The sequence below is a fragment of the Eumetopias jubatus genome, unplaced genomic scaffold (genome assembly GCF_037043125.1).
Source record: "Eumetopias jubatus isolate StellerSeaLion01/CBP00866 unplaced genomic scaffold, mEumJub1_p1.0 scaffold_7, whole genome shotgun sequence".
NCBI classification, from domain to species: Eukaryota; Metazoa; Chordata; class Mammalia; order Carnivora; family Otariidae; genus Eumetopias; species Eumetopias jubatus.
This window is the reverse complement of record NW_028274813.1, coordinates 112,588,468-112,613,266: the sequence shown is the minus strand read 5'-3', so window position 1 is coordinate 112,613,266 and position 24,799 is coordinate 112,588,468. Positions and strand designations below refer to the sequence as shown.

The following is a 24,799-nucleotide window of genomic DNA, read 5'->3' as shown; positions in this document are numbered from 1 at the left end:
TCAAATCAAGGACTTCTACACACAGTATTAGCATAGGTACCAAAAAAGACTCACAAAGCAAACTAGAAAGAAAGCCAAGAGCAATAACATCCACAACACCTTATGGTTTTGTGTGTTTCATACATCCTTAATAAAGTAAACTAGAGATAAGGTTTCCAAACCAAACAACAGTTTAAGGTGCAAGAAAAAATTAAGTTAATGTTGTTTTTATAAGCCATATTTAATTTGGCAACATATTTTTGCTACATGAAACAAGGGAGTTTTCAAAACTAATAGTCAAATACATTTACTACTGCATAATATTCTAGGGAATTCAGACAGTATTTATTGTACACAGCAGAATGTGAGAATGTGTACTGCTCTGTATTTATATGATTTACTTTTGTCTTTCTTCTGTCTCTAATCTCATAGAGCCATTCCTCTCCACCTCCATTCTTGATCCTCCCTACTGAAATAAGTGAACAGTCTAAAAGAATTAACTCTCAAGTCTGCCGCTGAAAATAGCCTTTGTTCCCTGAACAGCCATAGGCATTTAAAACAAAATAATGACAATGTTACCATCTGTATCACATTTTAGAGTCTGCAAGTCTATTTTATATATAGCAGAGCTGATATTATTTCCATTTTACTACTGAGCACACTGAAGGTGAAAATAGCTGAACAAATTTCATGGTACACAGGAAAGTTTAAGAACCATGATATTCTAACAAAAAATGGTGCTAGTACCAAAATAAATAATAATAGTGGTGGACAGTAATCTACAGAATAAAGTAAATATCCATGAGTCTATACCAATATAATCAAATAAATGAATAAATAAACAAGGGGAAAGAGACAACCCTTCCAATTAATAAATGTGCAAAGAATCATAGAAATAGAAAATCACCATTTGGCAAACACTAGAGCAATAATTGTTGCTGGCAAGAGTCATCAACGGATGCTAAAATTAATGCACAAGAGTATAATGAGAAACAGAAACTTGAATACCTCAGAATATCTCCCCAAAAATACTTATAAAAAGAACACCAGTAACTTTACAACGGAGAAAGCTGGCAGATACCACCTTAAGCAAGTGATCAAGATAATCATCACCAGTAATGAGACATGTCAACACTGTGTATCTCCTGAGATGATGAACTGAGAAAGGCCGAACATCTTTGTCTTTTAGGACATTCTACAAAATAACTGGCCAATACTCTTAATGCATCAAAGACACACATGAAAAACAAAGACCGAGGAGGTGTCCCAGATTGAAGAATCTCAAGGAGACATGACAACTAAATGCAGTGTGGGATCCTAGGTTAGATCCTGGGCCAGCAAAAGGACAGTGAACAACTGGAAAAATAAAAATAAAGTCTGCAGGTAAGTTGATGGTATTGTGTCAGACCAGAATTCCTGGTTTTGATCATTGTTCTACGCTAAATGTTAACATTTGGAGAAGGTGAGTGAAAGGTATGTGGTGAAAGGTATTCCTTGTATTATTTTTGCAACCTTTTTGGTTAAGTCCAAAATTATTTCCAAATAACAAGTTTAAAAAAAAAATTATGGTGCTGGTGCTTATAATCTAAACCACATCACTTGGAATTGCACTTTCTTTGTTTGAAGTTAATTTTGTATCCTCAGTAAGCTCCTCTGAAGAACTAAACATTCACAAGTATTAAATTAAAGGTTTAAAAAGAGTTTAATAACAGTCAAAGTAAAATCTGCTCACTTCCTCTTTGTTAATGATTAGTGATACAAAGAAAAATGGCTTTTCTCTAATAATAGTAAAAGATTTACTATTTTAAAACAACCCAAGTAAAGCTGATCCAATCAAAACTCATGCAGGCTTGAATACTGGAGGGGGAAAAAAATCTTATACCAATGATGTATTTTCAGAAAGACTCTAAATTCTATAACCTCTTAACCAGAGAAGGAATCTAGAAGCCTGGTTGAGTACCATGTGACTGAACTCATGCCATGTCATTTGATAAGACACTAAAGAGGAATGTAAATTAAACCAAGAATTTGTTGCAGTCAAAAATAGGAAGAGATTAAAACTTTTTTTTTTATATTTGCACTGTAAAAAATTTTAAAGACTATGGTATTCACATTTTTTTTTGAGTCATGACATTGATGATAAAACACATCACAGATAACTGCTGAGATAACTTTCAATATATGAAATAAGAACCAATCAAAATTAAGGCCCAGAGAGGCACTTTTTCTTCCAAACTACAAGTCTGATAAATTAAATGGGAGCTTTAAAAACAAAGACACAATCTACAAAATCTGGCAAATATATTTGACTGCAAGATGTCTGGAAATGAAGGGTGGGGGGGCATTTGGGTTTCTAGTGTCAAAATTACTCTTTGTGAGTAGCTACTATCTTTTCAAAAGCATCATTCCAAAGTTATGACTCACTTTAAAGAAAAAAGATAAAAGAAGAAAGGAAATGATCAGTATTACTGGCTTCACATGCTTAAGATTTTTCATACTAAATAAAAATAGAAGCTTCTTTACAAATTATTGTCAAGAATTAGTCTCTAAAGAAAGGACAAGAAATACATAGAAAGGCCCACTGAAGTCCAACAGAAGTATAATTATAGTTTTAAAAGCAAAGCAGGCTAGATAAGCCCTTAAATCCCCTATCAGAGCCATTACCTTATCAGCAAAGCTAGATATATACAGTCACTCATCACAAAACACTTAGTATAACAAAGTAGCGCAGGCTTAGGTCAAAGATCACCCATTTAGAGTGCCTCATTTGGCTGATCCACTATAGTCAGTGAAGTACTTTCGGGTACAGAAATGTTCTTGATTTATTTTTGGATATTCCAGTCCACTGATAGACTATCACCCAATTGCTAACATAACCTCATCTGAGATACCATGAACAACCAAACCTCACAGAAAATTCCAAGACTTTATGTGTTTTACTCTATGGTTAGAAAAGGTACAGTTTGGTAAATAAGGTATTTTAGTTGGAAAAAATAAAAAATTATCTAAAAGGTTTTTATACTTCCAGGTATGATAACATCTTGAATAGAGGCATTAAACTCAACACCTTCATCCCATCACAATTAAAATGCCAAAACAAATCTAAAATAAGAGACAACTACACCAACGCTAGAAACTAGGAATGGATGCCATTCCTATCACAAAACTGTTGGAGACTTTCTGAAAGACATGGAAAGATGAATCTGGGATGGAAGAAAGATGTCAAGAGCCAACTAGTGATTTACCCTCCTGAGAAAGGAGTGCTGTGAGCTAGAGAGAGAGCAGAGGAGATACTGGCAAAAACAGCATTAATGAGAAGGGCAAGAGCTAGGGAAAGGGCACGTGATAGGAAAAAATAAAGCTTTCGTGTGAAATAGGTTTTACCACTACCAATCAAGAACACTGGAAACAGCTATACCCCAGGATATATACTGAAATATATTAAATGATGGTCTATGAAATCTAGCAATTTCTCCCAGAAACAGTGGGCAGATACACTAGGAAGGTGGATGAATAACTATAGTATATAACTGGTCTTGTGGCTAGCAAAAGCTAGCCTCATAGCTTCTGAATGAGTCTCATTCCTCATTGAAGAAATTAGACAGAGACATCACTCCCTGCTAGGACAGGCTCCCAACCCACTCCTCTCAGGCTTCTGGGTATATGAACAGAAATGTAATTTCTATCAACCAGGTCAGTTCTGTAATATTTGAAAGGAAAATCTATTAGTGTCCAAGGACAGTGAGGTTATTGCAAATGAATCCACCATAGGCTCTAGATGAGACTTCTCCAAGCATAAGGATGAATAAAATAGAAAAAAGGAGGGGAAAGAGGAAGAGAAGGAGGAAGAGGAAGAAGAGGAGAAAAAGAATGGGAAGGGGGAACAGATGGAGGAGGAGGGAAAAAAAAACATGTATGGGGCCTATGAAACTACCATTCTGCAGCAAAAAAGAAAAAAGAAAAATGTAACACTCAAGATACAGAAAAGGGCATATAGTTTTGAAAAAAAAAAAAAGCCTGGAAACAGAAGTAAATTTTAATTAAAACTGCTTTGTATGAAATTTAATAAAATTAAAACAAAAAACAGGTTCTTTGAAACCAAAATGATAAATCAGATATTGTGTAATAGACTAAAGTTTGGCTAAGAGTAAGGTAGAAATAAGTAGGGAGCTCAAAGAAAAAAAGAAAAATTAAGAAAAGAATAAGAAGACTAAGAGATGTAATAGAATAAGAACTGTAATAGCATAAGGAAAAACAACACCAATGATAACCCAGTAGAAAAACGAGATTTCAAAATACAATTCACAAAAGAAGATATCCAGATCACCAATAAACATAAGGAAAAGTACACAATTTCATTAGTAGGTAGAAAAATAGAAATTAAAACTACAATGAGACATCACTACGCACCTACAAAACTGCCAAAATAGAGAGAAAATACCAAGCACTGGGTCAAGAATGTGGAGCACTCCCACACATTATTAATGAGAGTATAAATTGGGCATAATCACCCTGGAAAACCCTTTGACAATATCTACCAAAGCTGAACATAGGCATATCCCTCAGAGTATGTCCAGGGATTAGTAGCAACAGCATCATTAATTGCAACAGCAAACCTAGGAGTTTGTTAGAAACATAAAATCTCAGATGACATCCAAAACCTGCTGATTCAAAATCAGCAATTTACTAAGAGCCAAGATTATTACCATAGGCACATTAATGTTTGAGAAGTGCTGTCCTATAACTCACACATTCCACCTCTACCCATATGCCCAACAAAAATATATACAAGTGTTCACCCAAAAACAGGTACTAGAGTGTTCACAGCAGCACTTTTTCTAATAGTGAAAAATTGGAAATTACCCAAATACCAATCAATAATACAATGGATAAGTAAATTGTGATATATTCACAAAACAAGAATGGATAATCTATAATTGCACACAATAGACAAGTCTCATAAATATAATGAGTGAAAGAAGCCAGGCATAGAAGAGTCTTTTTCATTTTATATAAAGTGTAAAAACAAGCAAAACTAATCTATACTGTTAGAGGAGTCAGAATGGTGGTTAGCTTTCAGGAGGGTGGTGATATATAATAATGACTAGAGGGGGACATGAGAGGTTCTGGGGGGTTCAAAATGTTCTATTTCTTAGGCACAAATTTTCAGTTGTAAAATAAGTCTTGGGCATGTAATGTACAGCATGGGGACTATAGTTAATAATACTGTATTGCATATTTGAAAGTTGCTAAAAAAAGAGTAGATCTTAAAAGTTCTTGTCACAAGAAAAAAATCTTTGTAATTATGCATGGTGATGGATGTCAACTAGACTAATTTGGGGATTATTTCATAATATATACAAATATTGAATCATTTTATTGTACACCTGAAACTAATATAGTATATATATGTCAATTATACTTCAAAAAGTTTCTTTTAAAAAGATTTTTTTTTAATATTTTATTTATTTGAGAGAGAGAGCATAAGCAGGCAGGAGGGAGAGGCAGAGGGAGAAGCAGACTCCCCGCTGAGCAGGGAGCCCGATGCAGGACCCAATCCCAAGACTCCGGGATCATGACCCGAGCCAAAGGTAGATGCTTAACCGACTGAGCCACCCAGGCGCCCCTATCTATCTATCTATCTATCTATCTATCTATCTATCTATCTAATCTATCTAATCTCTACATCTAACATGGGACTCGAACTCACAACCCCAAGATCAAGAGTCATGTGCTCTTCTGACTGACCCAGTCAGGTGCCCCAAAATGTTCTGTTTCTTAACCTGGACAATAAGCGTACATGCTTTATTAGTCATTCAGGAATGCCAATTGAACTACATGACATACCATTACACAGACACTAGAATACCTGAAATTATAAAAAAGGGACAATACCAATGTCAGCAAGAATGTAGAGTAACATGGACTATCAAACAGAGCTGGTGGGAAAGCAAAATCGTATGACTTTTATGAAAAACAGTATAATAGTGTCTTATAAACTTAAATATTCATTTACCATACAACTCAGCAATTCTACTCCTAGGTATTACCTAAGAGAAATTAAAACATCTGTTCACATAAACACTTGTATACAAATGTTCATAGCAGCTTTAGTTATAATAGACCCGAAGTGGAAATAATCCAAAAATCCATCAATAGATGAATGGATAAACAAATTGAGGTACATTCATAAAACGAAATTCTATTCAGCAATAAAAGAGAACATGATACACACAACAGGGACAAGTCTCGAAAACATTAAGCTGTGTAAAAGAAAGAGTACATACTATATAATTCCATTCATATCAATTATTAGCAAAGGCAAAACTAATCTGCAGTGACAGCGGAGCAGAAAGAAAGTGGTTGCCTGGGAATGGGTGGGCATGGGGGAGTTTGGGGGAACTTTTCCATATCATGCTTGTGATGGTACTTTATACAGTTGTATACATTTATCAAAACTCCACGAACTCAATGAGTACATTTTATTGTAAGTTATACCCCAAATAAAATTATTTTCAAAAAAGCCAATGACAAATCAAGGAAAAAAAAAGATTTTAGCATGCATTCAAAGATTTAATATTCTTACTCTAGAAAGAAAATGCCAATAATACCAACAACAAAACCCCAGTCTCCCAACAGAAAATGTGAAAGACACTGTGGATTTCTAGAATGCTGAAAAGCTCGCAGAAGCACCTGAGCACTGACAGGTGCTTAGAAATCTTACAAAAGATGCACATGTGAATCTAATGCTTGTTAACATTCCCTTAATCCGAAGCTGATAACATTTTTCTGGAATGGTAATGTTAACTCTCACATATAAAAGGCTGTGGCTTAGCAAAGAGTGAGTTTTTCTAGAGCCTGGCAAAAACCAGTGTCATCAGATAAAAGAGAGAGGGAGACTCTGCTGAGATTCACTGTATCTACTGCAGTCATGTGTGATCACCTCACTTCTAGTAAGATTCTATTCCTGTTGCCAATTAAGCAAGGAACTATAACTCCACTGTGTATGAGTATGCGTTCTCCTTCCACCCACCTGAAATGCATCCGTTGGCATCAGAAGTGAGATTGGCACAGACACACCACCACCCTTGTTAAACGAGTTTGGAACTGGAAGGAGTGTTGGGAAGGTAAGTAAGGGAATGGGGCCTGAGGAAGTCTGGGAGGAGATGACAGAAATTGCAGCAGCTGTGTGAGTTTTTTTTTCTGGAGTCGTCCTAAGAGTGGAGTTCACAGACTGTTCTCCTACTTACTGACAAGTTGAGCTCAATGGATAATTTAAGAGAGGAAAGGCAAGAGAGTCCAATGTGTAAGTCACGGATGTCTCACTAATGAAGGTGGGGATGGTCACAGGTTTCCAAAGGCAGCACAGGGAGATAGGGTAGGTATGGTGGAGGACGCCCTTCACATGCCTCTTAGATGGGTAGTCAGCAACTTTTCAGGCCAGTACTGCATAGGCGCTGAAGTTTATTTAGATGTGGGAAAGTATAAAAATAGAGCAGCGAAATGCTTTAACTCTTGCTAACCCAATTCTCTCTGGAGGGGAGATAAAAGACCAAAAAAGTGATATAATTGATCCAATGGTTTTAAATGTGGGAAGGGGTGATAATAAAGTTATGAAGAGCTCTGTCTTTCTTGACCCTTCCTGAAAAGGTGGCCAAAGAAAAGATTGGTTCTAATTTAAAGTAACTGTGTGAATAACTTGATTTTAAAACTCTGTGCTAAGTCTTTCCTCTCAGATGATTCTTAAGCTGAGACTGTGATTTGAACAAATATTTTTTAAACTAAATGGGTTAAAGTTAGTGTTTGAAGTTTCCAGAATTCATTTAAATAGGAATATAATATTTCCAGTGGTAAACAGTAAGACAATTTCTTTTTGAAGAATATTTGGGCTGGGCATGAAAACTTGAAAACAAAACAAAACGAACTCCATCATTTCCAGGATGACCCATGTTTCCCAAGAAGACAGAATTAAAATGGTCTCAAGACCACTTAGCTTCTGTGTTTCAGATATAGTTTTATTTAGGTGAAGACACTAGTGCTGGATCAGAACCAAGTGAGATAAAAAGGAGAGGCTAAAGTCTTAGGAAATAATTTCCGCCATTTGGATATCTTTAGCATTTTGGTTTCTGCAACATCTAGCTTGAGAAGGGAGATGCAGATAAAAGATGGATTTTTATACATTTACAATTATATATAGAATATGTTTTTAACTTTAGAGATAGTATCTCAAAAGGAGTTATGAACTCTATACTTTTAAAAAAAGGGTTTGAGAAAGAGAAAACAGACGATGTCTCAGTGAAGGATTATAAATGCACTCTGATCAGGAGCTCCAGCACCAGGAGGGGAGGAGCCAAGTAGGGCTGAGCAGAGGCAGGAGCAATCTTAAACACTTAATGGTGACTGGGTGAGGGTACAGCAAGGTGCAGAACACTGTGCCCTACAGAAGCCATTCTTCCATGTCCCCACTCTAAAAAGGGCTCAACAGTGCTCAATCTATCTCAGCCTATACTTACTCACGCTGAAAGAAGAAACAAGGGAGAAAAAGGAAATCACGAGACCTAGTAAAAAAGAAGCTGCATTCATCAGCTGCTCTGTGTGTGTGTGTGTGTGTGTGTGTGTGTGTGTGTGTGTGAGAGAGAGAGAGTGTGCATGTGTGTGTTAAATGTTTGGAGAGATATTATACTTCAATAACAACAACAACAAGCACTCAATCCTACAACTCAACAATAACAAGAAAACCCAATCAGAAAGTATGCAAAGACTTGAACAGGTATTTCTCTAAGAGGATATACAAATTGCCAAAAAGCACATGAAAAGATGTTCAACATCCCTAATAATTACTGAATGCAAATCAAACCACAGTGAGATATAACCTCACAACCATTATGATGGCTACTATTAAAAAACAACAACATAAGAAATAGAGTGTAAAATAACAGAAAAGATCATGAAACTAAGCTGGTTCTTTGAAAAGATATACAAAATTGACAAACATTCAGCTAGACTCGCCAAGAAAAAAGAGAGGACTCAAATAAATAAAATCGGAAATAAAAGAGGAGACTTTATGACTGATATCAGAGAAATACAAAGAATCACGAGCCTACTATGAACAATAATATGCCACCAAATTTGACAATGTAGAAGAAATGGATAAATTTTTAGAAACATACAACCTACCAAGACTGAATCATGAAGAAAGAGAAAATCTGAACAAATCAACTACTAGTAAAGAGACTGAATCAATAATCAAAACCTCCCCAAAGAAGAAAGTCCAGGAGCAGTCAGCTTCACTGGTGAATTTACCAAACATTCAAAGAAGAATTACTACCAATCCTTCTCAAACTCTTAAAAAAACAAAAACAAAAACAAAAAAAACAGAAAAAGAGGGAATGCTTCTAAACTCATTTTATGAGGGGCACCTGGGTGGCTCAGATGTTTAAGTGTCTACCTTCGGCTCAGGTCCTGATCCAATCAAGCCCCACACCGGGCTCCCTGCAGGGAGTCCACTTCTCCCTCTCCCTCTACTGTTCCCCCTGCTTGTACTCTCTCGCTCTCTCTGTCAAATAAATAAATAAAATCTTTAAAATAAATAAATAAAAATAAACTCATTTTATGAGCCCAGCATTACCCTGATACCAAAATCAGACAAGGATGTCACAAGAAAAGAAAATTATCAGCTAATAACACATTTATGATAAAAATATATGCAAAAATCCTCAGCAAAATATTAGCATATCAAGTTCAACAACACATTAAAAGGATCATATACCATGCAAATGAAAACCACAGTGAAGTATCACCTTATACCTGTTAAAATGGTGATTATCAAAAAGACAAGAAATTACAAGTGTTGGCAACAATAATTGTCAGTGGGAATGTAAACTGACATAGTCTCTATGGAAAACACTGTGGAGGTTCCTCAAAAAATTAAAACTAGAACTACCATATGATCTAGCAATTCTACTCTGGCTATTTTATCTGAAGAAAATGAAAAGATATATGCACCCCATGTTTACTGCATCATTATTTACAATAGCCAACATATGGAAACACCCTAAGTGTCCATTCAGTGGATGAATGGATGAAGAAAATGTCTCTCTCTCTCTCTCTCTCTCTCACACACACACACACACACACACACACACACAATGGGCTACTATTCAGCCATAAAAAAGAATCCTGTCATTTGCAATAACATGGATGTACCTAGAGGACATTATGCTAAGTGAAATAAGTCTGACAGAGAAAGACAAATACCATGTGACCTCACTTACATGTGGAATCTAAGAACAAAAACCAAAAACCAAAAAAACAAGCTCACTTGATACAGAGAACAGACTGGTGGTTGCCAGAAGTAGATACTGTTGGGGATGGCAGAGGAGGTGGGGGGTGGGGTGCGTAGGGGGGGATAAGTGAAGGGGGTAAAAGGTACAAAATTCTAGTTGTAAAGTAAGTCATGGAGATGTAATGTATACCATGGTGACTACAGTTAGTGATACTGTATTGCATATTTGATAGTTGCTAAAAGAGTAAATCTTGTAAGTTCTCAGACAAGAAAAAATATTTTTTTGCAACATATACATAAGGTGACATATTACGTAGATGGTTGTGGTGATCATTTAGCATTATGCTATACACCTGAAACTAATATAATGTTATATCAGTGATACCTTAACTAAAGAAACAACAACAAAATAACAAACGTTAGTGGAGAAATTGGAACCCTTGTGCAGTGTTAGTGGGAGTGTAAAATAGTGTATCCACTGCAGAAAGAAGTACCGCAGTTCCTCAAAAAATTAAGATAGAATTATTATAGGATCCAATAATCCCACTCCTGGGTATATACCCCCAAAAACTGAAAGCAGCGTCTCACGAAGATATCTGTATACTCATGTTCATAAGCACTAGTTTAGTCACAGTGGGCAAAAAGTGGAAACAACCCCAGTCTATTGACAGATAAATGGATAAACAAAATGTGGTATATACATTCAATGGAATATCATTCAGCTTTAAAAAAGAAGGAAATTCTGGTACATTTTTCAACTGGATAAACCTTGAGGACATTATGCTAAGTGAAATTAGCCAGTCACATCCCACTTGTATGAGGTGCCTAGAGTAGTTACATTCATAGAGTTAGAAAGTAGAATGGTTGTTGCCAGGTGCTGGGCTGGAAGTGGGGAGCCACTATTTAATGGGTATAGAGTTTCAGTTTTGCAAGATGAAAAGACTTCTGGAGATGGATAGTAGTGTTGGCTGCACAATAATGTGAATGTACTTAATACCAGTGGATTGTACACTTAAAAATAGTTAAAATGGTAAGTTTTATGTTATGTGTATTTTACCACAATTAAAAACAAATTTTAAAAGCCCAAAATAGGCAAGGGAGAATCTGTTCAAAATGCTAAGACCAGAAAGGGGAAACCATTTGAACTCAAGTCCAAAGTAAATTGAGGATGGAGCAAAGGTCTCCCCGCCTTCTTGCCATACTAACCCTCCACAAGAAATAACAAGAGAATGGCCCAGTGGTGGGTATGCATGGAGCCCTCCGGCAATGACATCATCACATGAGTACAGGTGCTAACTGAACAAGCAAAATGGAAACTCATGGTATTACTGGACACCAAGCTAAGTTTATAATCTGAAACATTAAGTTCCCATGGGCCTCAATAGGAGGTGACAATCAGAGAAATATGAAGTTTAAGAGAAATTATGTTTAAATAGCTGCCAGGTCCAAGCAAAAAGCCCAAAGCCTTGTTGACCTGTTTGGATTTCTACAAAAACATATCACTGATATGTTACTGTTACTGGGCCCTAGCCATCAGTTTCTCTGAAATAAATGACTTTTTTAGGGGTTTGTGCAGCTTCCACAAAGATTTGATAGTACAAATATAGCACATTTTAATCCACGCCAATAATTGGATTCTCTTACTAAAACGGAAGTGGCTAAAACTTTCCATAGCTGTCATGTCCCTACCTTTTATGGGAAAAATTCTAAAAATATCTCACAACCCAGATTTGCATGAGGGGGGAGGGTGTGTAAATGTAATACCAATATAAAATTGCAATGCAATGAAAATGTGTTATAATTCCAAATGTGTTTGCTCTTCTATATGTTGGTTCTTGTGGAACCCAGAAAATACTGTGAATAAATTATATGAACTGATAAAAACTGTTCTTTAATTTAGGGGGTACATTTTTTAATGCATTATTATTTTTAATCACTTTTAGTAACATGTACATTATTTTAAAAAATCAAATACTCCTGCAATAAAGGTAGATTCAGTAAGATCTTAAAAAAATGTATTACATCAACAGGACTAAAAAAAAAAAGGAAATTCATCTCAATAGATACAGAAAAAGCATTCAACAAAATTCAACTCCTATTCATGATTAAAATTCTCAGCAAACTAGAATAGAAGGGAACTTCCTCAGTCTTGTAAAGGGTATCTACAAAAACCTCAGTGCTAATATTATACTTATTGGTGAATAGACTGCTTTTCCCTAAGATCAGGATCAGGCAAGGATATCAACTCTCACCATTTCTATTCAACATTGTAAAGGATGTCCTAGTGAGTGTCATCTGGGGGAAAAGAAGGAAGGGAGGCAGGGGAGAGAAGACAGATTGAAAAGAATGTAAAACTGTATTCATAGACAACAGATCATCTATATGGAATATTCTATAAAAACATCTACAAAAACTATAGAACTAATGAGTGTAGCAATATCACAGAATAAAAAGTCAATGTGAAAAAAAGTCAGTTGTGTTTCGACACACTAGCAACAAACTATTAGACATTGAGATTTATAAAATTCTATTAACAATAACGTAAGAACTATGAAGTATTTGTGGATAAATTTAGTTAAATATGTGCAAGATCTATTGCGAAAACTTCAAAACACTGCTGAGGAAAAGTATGTAAGCAAATGGAATGATGGATATAAATAATTATAACATGTTCACAGGTCAGAAGACTCAACATTAAGATGTCAATTTTCCCCCAAATGATTTACAGATTCAAAGCAATCACAGTCAAAACCCCAGCAGGGTTTTTTTGGGGTAGGAAAGCTGATTCTAAAATTTATATGGAAATGCAAATAACCTAAAACAGCCAGAACAACTCTGAAGAAGAACAAATATGGAGGAATTATACTACCTGCTTCAAAAATTACAACAAAGCTGAAGTAATCAAGACAGTCTCTTCTTGGAGTAAGGATAGACATATAGGTCAACAAGAACAGAAAAGAGAGTCCACAAATATACCCACACATATATACCAAATTGATTTTCACAAAGGTACCAAGGTAATTCAATGAGAAAAGTCTAGCCTTTTCAACAAATGGTGCTGGAACATTTTATCTGCAAAAAAATTACCCCAGACCCTTAACTCTCACCACACATTAAAAATTAACTCAGTGGTTCCAGAAGTAGATTCCCTAAGATCCATGATCATATTTCATAATAGAGTAATTTTTCTCAATATCACATTGCCTTAATTGAGGGGAAGAAGGGGCTCTATACAAAATAGTATTAGTGTTATTAAATAATACTAAAAATTCATAATGGACCATAGGCCTAAATGTAAGAGTTAAAACTTGAAAATTTCCAAAAGAAAACAGAAAAAAAATTATTGCAATCTTGGAGTTGACAAAAATTTCTAAAACAGCATAAAAAAGTATGAACCATAAAGAAAAAAAGGGACTTCATCAAAATTTTAGGCTTCTGCTCTTCAAAAGATTGATAAGAAACCAAAAGATAAGCCACAGACTGAGAGATATATTTGCAAAACATATTTCTGATAAAAGAGTTGTAATTAGAAGAACTTTTATAATTCAAATATAAAAAGACAACTCCAATTAAAAATGATTAAAAGATACAAACAGGAGCTACACTAGTAAGACATACAACAGCAAATACAGGAAAACACAAGAATGCGTCATTTTATCGCACTTTTTGTGCAATCCTTAGCTTTTGTGCTTCTCATAGATTTGTGGCAAGCCTGTGCAAAGCAAATCTATTGGTGCCATTTTTCCAACAGCATTTGCTCACTTCATGCCTTTTGTCACGTTTTGGTAATTCTCACATATTTCAAATTATTTCATTATTACTGTATTTGTTAGGGTGATCTGTGATCAGTCATCTTTGATATTACTACTGTAATTGTTTGGGGGAGTCATGAGCCACACCCATCTAAGACAGCAAACTAATAAATGTTGTGTGTGGTCTGACTGCTCTGCTGACCAGCTGTTCCCCCAACTCTCTCCCTCTCCTTGGGCCTCCCTATTCCCTGAGATAAAACAATATTGAAATTAGGCCAAGTATGAAATAGCCACAATGAAATGGCCTCTAAGGGGCGCCTGGGTGGCTCTGTCGGTTAAGCCTCTGCCTTCAGCTCAGGTCATGATCCCAGGGTCCTGGGATTGAGTCCCACATCAGGTTCCTTGCTCAGTGGGGAGCCTGCTTCTTCCCCTGCCATGCTCCTCCTCCTGCTTGTGTGTGCACGCTCTGACAAACAAAATTTAAAAAAAAAAAAAAGAAAAGAAATGGCCTCTAAGTGTTCACGTGAAAGAGTTACATGTCTCTCACTTTGAATCAAAAACTATAATTGATTAAGTTTAGTGAGGAAGGCATGTTGAAAGCAGGGATAGGCTGAAACCTAGGCCTCTTGCACCAAACAAGTCAGCCAGGTTGTGAATGCAAAGGAAAAGTTCTTTAAAGAAATTAACAGTGCTACTCCTACTCCAGTGAACACATGAATGATTCAAAAGTAAAACAGTCTTCTTGCTGATATGGCGAAAGTTTTAGCAGTCTGGATAGAAGATCAAACCAGCCACGACATTCCCTTAAGCCAAAGCCTAATCCAGAGCAAGGTCCTAACACTCTTTAATTCTGTGAAGGCTGAGAGAGGTGAGGAAGCCGCAGAAGAAAAGTCTGAAGCCAGCACAGGTTGGTTCAGGAGGTGTAAGGGAAGAAGCCGTCTCCATAACATAAAAGTGCAAGGTGAAGCAGCAAGTTATAACAGATAATAATGAAGCAGATAATAATGAAGGTGGATACACCAAACAACAGATTTTCAATGTAGATGAAATAGCCTTCTATTAGGAGAAGATGCCATGTCAGACTTTCATAGCTAGAGAGGAGAAGTCAATGCGGGGCCTCAAAGCTTCAAAGGACAGGCTGGCTCTCCTATTAGGAGCTAATGCAGCTAGTGACTTGAAGTTGAAGTCAATGCTCATTTAGCATTCCAAAAATCCTAGGGCCCTTCAGAATTATGGTAAAGCCACTTTGCCTGGTTCTATAAACGGAACAACAAAGTCTGGATGACAGCGCATCTTTTTACAACATCGTTTACTGAATATTTTAAACCCACTGTTGAGACCAACTACTCAGAAAAAAAAATACTTTTAGAATACTACTGCTCACTGACAATGCACCTGGTCACCCAAGAGCTGTGATGCAGAAGTACAATGAAATGAATGTTGTCTTCATGCCTGCCAGCACAACAGCCATTCTGCAGCCCATGGATCAAGGAATCATTTTGAGTTTCAAGTCTTAAGAAAATACATTTCATAAAGCCATAGCTGCCTTAGATAGAGATTCCTCTGATAGATCTGGGCAAAGTAAATTGAAAGCCTTCTAGAAAGGATTCACTATTCTAGATGCCATTAAGAACATTTCTGTTTCATGGTCAAAATACCAAAATTAATAGGAGTTTGGAAGAAGTGATCCAACCCTCATGGAGGACTTTGAGGGGTTCCAGACTTGAGTGAAGGAAGTAACTGCAGATGTGGTGGAAACAGCAAGAGAACTAGAAGTGGAGCCTGAAGATGGGACTGAACTGCAGCAATCTCAGAATAAAACTTTGACAGATAAGGATTTGCTTCTTATGGGTGAGCAAAGAAGGTGGTTTCTTGAGATGGAAACTGCTCCTGGTGAAGATGCTGTGCAGACTGCAGAAATGATAACAAAGGATTTAGAATATGACATAAGCTTAGTTGACAGAGCAGCAGCAGGGTTTGAGAAGATCGGCTCCAATTCTGAAAGGAGTTCTACTGTGGAGAAAATGTTATCAAACGGCATCACATGCTGCAGAGAAGTTGTTGGTAAAAGGAAGAGTCCATCAATGCAACGGAAGTTCACTGCTGTCTTATTTTAAGAAATTGCCACAGCCACCCCAAGCTTCAGCAATTACCACCCAGATCTGTCAGCAGCCAGCATCATCGAGGCAAGACCCACCACCCGCAAAAAGATTATGACTCGCTGAAAACTCAGATGGTGGTTAGCATTTCTTAGCCATAGAATATTTTTTTTTTTAAAGATTTTATTTATTTATTTGACAGAGAGAAAGATAGCGAGAGAGGGAACATAAGCAGGGGGAGTGGGAGAGGGAGAAGCAGGCTTCCTGCCGAGCTGGGAGCCCGATGTGGGGCTCGATCCCAGGACGCTGGGATCATGACCCAAGCCGAAGGCAGATGCTTAACTGAGTGACTCAGGCGCCCCAGCCATAGAGTATTTCTTAATTAAGAAATAATTTTTTAAATTATTTATTAAAATCTATTAAATTAAATAATTTCTTAATTTCTTAACGTTAATTAATGAATGTTGTCTTGTTTTTTTTAAACATAACGCTATGGCACACTTGACAGACTACAGTGTAGTGTAAACCTAACTTATATATACACTGGGAACCAAAACATGCATTTGATTCACCATGTTGTGATACTCATTTTATTATATGGTTTAGTAATTAACCTGCAATATCTCCAAGGTATCTGTCAACACACAAAAAGTTGTTCAATGTCACTAGTCACTATGGGAATGCAAATTAAATCTACCATGAGATGCCCCTAGACACCCATTCGAATAGTTAAACTTAAGAAGACTGACAATACCAAGTGTTGGTAAGGACATGGAACAACTGGACCCTCCATACACTGTTTGTGGGAATGCCAATTTGAAAACCAGCTGTGTAGTTTCTTATAAACGCAGATGTACCATATGACCCAGTGACAGTTCCTCTCTTGGGAATTTATCAAAGAAAAATGAAAACATACGTTCATACAAAGGCTTGTACACAAATGGTTATTATACCAGCATCATTCAGAGTAACCAAAAAAATGGAAATAACCCAAATGTTTTATCAAAAAGTGAATGGATAAGCTAATGTGGTTTACAGAGACAAGTGAATACTATTCAGTAATGAAAAGGAATGAGTAATATGGATGAATTCAAAAGCATTATGCTAAGTGGAAAAGCCAAACACAAAAGACTACATATTATAGGATTTCATTTGTATGAAATTTTAGAAAAGGAAAACAATGGCAAGAGAAAGCAGATCAGAGGGTAGGCAGGGGCGACTGACTACAAAGGGGTACAAGGAAACTTCTGGGGTTAACTGGAATGTTCTACATCATCATTGTAGAGATGGTTACACAACTATATTCATTTATCAAAACACATCAGGGGCACCTGGGTAGCTCAGTTGGTTAAGCGTCCAACTCTTGATTCTGGCTCAGGTCATGACCTCAGGATTGTGAGACTGAGCCCTGAATCAGACTCCATGTTGGTCGCGGAGCCTGCTTCAGATTCTCTCTCTCCCTCTGCCCCTCCCCCTCCCTGCTTGAGTGCATGTGTGCACTCTCTCTCTCAAAAACAAGAACACATCAAATTGAACACTGAAAATTAATGATTTTATATAAATTATACCTCAATAAAACTGAGTTTTAAAAAGCATTTAATAAAGACTTTTAAAAGTATTATCCAATAGGGGTGCGTTGCTGGCTCAGTCAGTACAGCACAGGACTCTTGATTTCTGGGTCATGAGTTTAAGCCTCATATTGGGTGTGGACCCTACTTAGAATTTTTTTAAAAATGTACTATCCAATATATAAGGTATATATGTACATGCAACATGCAACAAATTGCAGAGTTACCATTGTATTTCTCAGTAGCGGGTCTTTGGAATTTGATAAATTTAGTTTTGTAACTGCATTGCAAAAATCATTTCACATATGATACAAAGAAACCTCTATCAGTTTGTAACAACATTTACCATTAGTACAAACAGATGGAGCAGACAAAACACAGGGTGGCCCCCTATGTCTAAGGAAGCCAAATTGCCTTAATGTCATCATTCAGCAAAGATTCACAATATTAACAGAGGAGAACTAGCTGTGGGCTAGGCATCCCCCCAGTCCACCATCTGGAATATTCTTCATTCAAAGCTGAAGAAGACATCTTATCTTCTGCAACTAATACAAGCCCTAACAGTGGCAAATAAAGCAAAAATGATACAACCATTGCTGTAGTTTTAAAAATCACAAGGAACACAAAGAGGACCTTGCAAGTCACTCCACATTCAAGGATAAGGCTATAATCCATATAAGTGGAGAAATGAATCATCGCAATGTACAACTATGGGATGCTGCCATCCTAATAGAATGTGTAAGGGATTCACCAAAAATTCATACCTTTTAAATATATTTGACCTATTTGTTCATGATGTTTTTCCTTACCAGAATGATGACATTCCGCAATGATAAGGATTTATGTCTTTGCTGTTTACTGCTACATCCTTAGCATCTAGAACAATGCCTAGCACATAGTAATTGCTCAATAAATATCTGTTAAGTGAATAAATTATACCTATGTTGAATTTATTATGTCTATACAGATATTATTCACAGGTAAATGATGTAATACTCTTCCCTTCCATTTCTTTCTTTTATAATTCTTTGACTGGAAGTTGTCTTGTTTTTTCATTTTGTTTCTAAATACCAATGCAAACCTAAACTTCCAAGCAAAATGACTTATTTTCTCCTTTATTTACTTCTTCATTTCAAAAATTTCCTACAATATGTGTGGGTACATGTTCATAATAAAGAACAAATACACCTTTATAAAATTAGTTTTATAGAGGGCTATGTAAGTTAATAGCATGCTTCAAGTTTTCTTCTAGCTACTTCCTCAAATCTGTCCCTCTGCTTATGTTCTTTACCCTCTCTGAAAAACCCTCCACACATTTCTCTATAAATTTAGCCTGTCTCAACCCAATTTCCCCAGTTAAGAATCCTTTATAATACTGGTTAATCTCAATCCTTTGATCCACTTTGACTCCTAAAACAGAACCATAAACCCCTTTCAGCCAGGCAATATTCAGTATATTTTTGTATTTCCCACTGCTATACAACATTCGATCAATGCTTAATTTGTGGAACCTGATGAATTTCTGCAACCCTGAAGAAGCTTGAGGGTACAAAAATTAACGTAAAGCTACAAAGATAAAGAAATATATTTGCATACTAAACGATAGGCATAAAAACCTACCAGCAGTGTCTGTCCTTGGGAAATGAAGAAATGACCTGATATAACGATGGTGAGAACAAGATACCCAGATTCTTCACTAGAGTCAAAAACCTTGAAAAAGAAGAAAGTGAGGGAAATGTGGATAAGACAATACATTTCTGTAATACTAGTAGAAGTATAATATCTTCTCACATTGATCTTCCTACTCAGAATGTTCCCTTTCCTTCCATTTAATCTGTAATCATTCACTTAGTATATTACTAAAAGAAGTATTTTGAAATGAAAAGAATACTAGTTTAAAAATAAAGAGATGTGGGCCCCGAGCTAACCACTTTTCAGTAACATTTTAATAAGTCATTAATTATCTTTGAGCCTCAGTTTCCTTTCTGTAAAATGGGGATAATGCCTTACATGGTTGCTGTGAGACTTCAGAGTCCTAGTTTCTTCAGTCATATAAATCCATTTTTACAACATCTCAAACCTGGTGCTTTCCTTTGGATGAGTTTTAATTTGTCAATGTCACTCTTAAAATATGGTGCCCCAAACTGACCATAATGTGCTGGGTGTGGTCTATCTCCCATTACTTGTAGTATAGCCTACAATCACATTAACCTTTGAGGGCGTAGTCTCATTTGAAGAATGATCTGATATCAGTAAAACCTCCTGAAACTTCATCACTTATGTTGGTAAATCATACTTTCACATTCGTTACCTGGACCTAAATGTAAGACCTTGCATTTATTCTCATTATATTTTATCTTGTTAGATTTGGCCTACAGTTTCAGAGGGGAGCTGAGGCAATGAAATCAAAATATCAAAGCGCACGTGACGGATAGATGTAGAAGAGTAGGATCTGGGTCTTTAGTGACTACCCTGTATATATAGGTGGCTTTGATACACTGAAATGTAAACATCCTTGTATAAAGAATAAAATGAAATTATGCATTCACCTCAATGCTCAAAGCTCAAAACAATGAATACATACCTAACTCAAGTATATCTTTTTTTTTTTTTATTTGAGGGACAGAATGAGAGAGGGAGAGAGCGAGCCCGAGAGGGGGGAGGGTCAGAGGGAGAAGCAGACTCCCCGCCGAGCAGGGAGCCCGATGCGGGACTTGATCCCGGGACTCCAGGATCATGACCTGAGCCGAAGGCAGTCGCTTAACCAACTGAGCCACCCAGGCGCCCCTCAAGTATATCTTTATAAGGTCACTACATTCTTTTGATAAATGATGTTTTCATAGTTTCATATGTGGGGTTTACAGCTTTAATGCTATATTTAAACTTAAGATTTCCTACTGAGTTTTCTCTAATTCACTTTAAATTCCAACCTTAAAAAAAAAAAAGGTATTTTAGATGTCAAGAAAGGTATGCTAAACTCTGCACTTCAGTGGTTATTACTCCACCTCTTTTCCAGCATTAGGAACTCAGTTATTTGTATGATATTCTTCCTGCCACAGTTTAAAGGCATTATCTTGAATGCTTCACGACCACTTAAAATCACAAGGATAGGTAGGAGTCAACCACAGCTTTCAAAACTAGAGCCTGGTCAACAAATTCTTTGAGAGGCAATATGTTAACATGACAGTTTATTTTTTTAGGAATGTACTATATATCCCCAAAATATCCCAAAAAGTATCCAACACTTAAATGTACGACTCAATGAATGATGATAAAACAAACACATAATAATCACCACCCAGGTGAAGTAACAGAAAACCCTGCCAGCCTTCCAGAAGGTACTCTAGTGCTATCTCCCAGTCACTACCTGCTCTCTCCTTCCCCTAAGGTAGCCTGACTTCTAACACCACAGTTTAGCTTTATTCGTATGAATGGAATCATATAGAAAGAATTATTTTGTCTGGCTTCATCAGTGTTGTTGCACATACCTAAGTTCATTTGTTTTCAGTACTATAGAATACCATTCTACGATGACACCACAATTTACTATTTCATTCTTTTGCTGATGAATAATGTTGTCCAGTTTAGGTCAACCACAAATAATGCTGTTATGAACATTTTTATATATGTCTTTTGTTGGCTAGAAACACTCATTATGGAGACACCAATTCTTTCCAAATTATAATTTTTTTCAAGTGGTAACTAATGACTTCCATGAGAATCCCTGCTCTCCTCTGCTCTCCAAAGTCTGCTCTCCAAACTGCTACATCTAATTGCCCACTCATGATCTCCACTTAAAGGCCCAATAGTCATTTCAAAATTAACAGCCCCTAACTTGAAGTCCAAACGTTCCCATTCATTCATTTATTCCTTCACTATTTACAAAGTCTCGAGCAAGTGACATCTGTTGCCTATCACTAGGAGTAGAAATCCAAACATTTCTGCCCACTGCATCTTGGTACTGGAGTCACTGTGGAAAACACAACACAGTCAAGCACTGAATGGAACAGCACTTTACTCAGATAAGGAAGAGAGTAAGATTAGCATCAGTAGTGACGGTCAGTTGCCCCTGCATGGGAGAGAGCAGGTCCCTCTTGGCAGCCACACAAAGCAGCTGGCCTGTGCTCCCCGCTCTTGTGCTGCAGCAGAAGGACCCCATTCCCTCCCCCAATACAGCAGTGGGGCTGGCCAGGTGCCATATGATACATAAGCAGAACAAAGGAGCACAGGCTCTGAGGACTCTATCTCTCGGTAAAGGAAGTGTTCTGGGCTTCAGGCCCATTCTTATGGTCGTGGCCAAAAGGGGCTGAAAGACTGCATGAACAAGACTGCCTTTCCCAATACAAAGTGCCTACCACATGCCAGGCTGTTGTAGGCATTTGACTCCCACAGTTTCCACATCAGAGAATATACTTCCGTCTTTCCATTTCCTTAGGCCAGCTGTGGAATCATTGAACCCTCTCCTTTCCTCATACCCATATCCAATCCATTAGCACATCCTTCATGTCTACCTTCAAAATACTCAGAATCTAACCATTTCTCACAGGTATGATCTAAGTTATCATCTCTGCTTGGATTATCATGATAACCTCCTCACTGGCTTTCCCTTTGTGTTCTTGCTCCCCTCCCCACACAGTTCATTCTCAATATAGTAGCTAGAGTGATCTTTTAAACCTAAGTTAGATCATGTCATTTCCAGCTCAAAGCCCAGCAGCTCAATCAGAAACTCATGCAAAGTATTCCACGACTCAGCCTCCATTGCCCCTCTGCTCTCATTACCCCCTTGTGTACTCTGCTCCATCCACATGGCCTCCTTGCTGCTCCTTGAACCCATGAGGCAAATTCATGACAAACCTCAGGGCTTTTATTAATCCTGTTTTATCTGAAACTCTCTTCTCTTAGATTCACATGACTCACTCCTTCATTTTCTTCAGGTCTTTGCTTAAATATCATCTTTTCAGGTAACACCTTCCTGACCATCCTACTAAAACCTGCCACCAATCCCTCTCATTACCCAAACCAGATTACTCCTATTCCTTTTTCCAAGTTTGCTTTCCTCCATAGTTCTTTCCACTTTTGTTACTTCATATTTACTTATCTGTTTACCTATCTTCTTTAAAAGGTAATTGATAAATGGAATTATAAACAATACTCACTCTGAAAGGCAGAATAAGAATAATTAGGGAACAAAGAACAGATGGGACAAATACAAAACAAATAGTAAAATTATAGACTTTATGCCCAACCCTATCAATGATTGCGTTAAATGTAAATGGCTTAAATACCCCCAATAAAAGGCAATCTGACAATAGGACAAAAAGATAAGGTGCAACTGACTATATGCTGCCTATAAGAAATGCATTTTTAATATAAAAATATGAACAGGTTAAAAACAAAAGACTGGGAAAAATATACACCATGCAAACACCAGTCAAAAAAATGTTGTAGTATCTATATTAACATTAGGCAAGAGTATCAAAAGGTATAAAGAAGTTCATTTCATAGTGATAAAGGGGTAGGTTAATCAAGAGACATAATTATCCTAAACATTTCTGTCCCCAAAGACAGAGCTTAAAAATACATGAAGCAATAATTGATAGAACTGTAGGAGGAAATAGACAAATCCACAATTATAGTCAGAGATGTCAATACCCCTCTCAATAATTGATAGAGCAAGTACATGGAAAATCAGTAAGTATATAGTAGATTTGAATAACCAATGAGTATCAACCAACATAAACTCACTGACATTCATAGAACACTTCACCCAATACCAGCAAAATACACATACACATTCTTCTCAAGTATATACAGAGCATTTACCAAGAAAGACAAAATTGAGACATAAAACAAGTCTTAGTAAATGTTTAAGTATGTTCTCTTAAAATTAAATTAGAAATCAATAACAGACAGATCTCTGAAAAAAAAAAAATCCCGAAATATTTTGAAACAAAGTAATACACTTCTAAATAACCAATGGGTACATAAGAAATTAAAAGAGAAATTAGGAAGTATTCTGAAGTGAATATACTCCACCATGTTAATATTCTAAAAAAGAAAACCATATAAATACCTCAATAATGAGAAAATATAGAAAAAGCATTTGACAAAAACCAACATCCATTCCTGATTTATAAACTCAGCAAACCAGGAATAGAAGGAACTTCCTCGAGCTGATGAAGGGCATCTATAAAAAACCTATGGTTAGCAGGAAAGACTGAAAGCTTTCTGAGATAAAGAACAAGACAACAATGTTAGTTCTCACCACTCCTATCAACATTATCCTGGAGGTTCTAACCATTGTAATCAGGCAAGAAAAAGAAATAAAAGAAAGAAAGAATTAAAATCATCTTAATTCAGACAACATGATCATTTATGTAGAAAATCCAATTGATTTTCCTAGAATAAATGAATTTTAGAAAGGTTGCAGGATACAAGAGCAATAAATGAAAACTAAATTTATACAAACTAGTAAAGAATGATTAGAATTTGAAATTTTAAAAATATAAAAATTTATAACAGCATCAAAATATGAAAGACTAAAAAATATGAAAGACTTAGGGATAAATATGACAAAAAAGTGAAAGATCTGCACACTGAAAATTGACAGAAATTTAAGGTCACATAAATATATGGAGAGAGATATTTTGTTCATGGATAGGAACATTTAGTATTGGTAAGATGCTAAGGTAGGCAGAATAATGGTCCCTCACAGATTTCCATGTCCTAATCCCTGGAACCTGTGGATATATCTTATGTGGCAAAGGGGACTACTGCAGAGGTAATTCAGGTTAAGGATCTTGAGATGGGAGAGTATCCTGGATTATCCAGGTGAGCCCAATATAATCACAAGGGTTCTTACAAGGGAAAGAGGGAGGCAGAAGAATCAGAGAAGGAAATGTGACTGCTTTGAAGATGGAAGGCAGTAGTACAAGGCAAGGAATTCACGCAGCCTCTAGAGGCTGAAGAGGCAACATTCTCTCCTAGAGACTCCGGAAGGAATTCAGCCCTGCTGACACCTTGATTTTAGCCCTATTAAGACCTCTTTCAGGCTTCTGACTGCCAGAACTATAAGCTAGTAAGTTTGTCTTAAGCCACTAAGTTTGTGGCAATTTG

General features: G+C 36.6%; 1 protein-coding gene across 2 annotated transcripts in view; it reads right to left on the bottom strand.

Annotated features, from left to right (window-relative positions):
• REC114 (REC114 meiotic recombination protein) overlaps positions 1-24,799 on the bottom strand; it is a 106,833-nt gene that overhangs the window by 67,758 nt on the left and 14,276 nt on the right. For both annotated transcript variants that reach the window (XM_028100113.2, XM_028100114.2), the window contains exon 2: positions 19,304-19,393. In XM_028100113.2, coding sequence (XP_027955914.2) covers positions 19,304-19,393 — 90 coding nt within the window. The remainder of the gene's footprint in view (positions 1-19,303; positions 19,394-24,799) is intronic.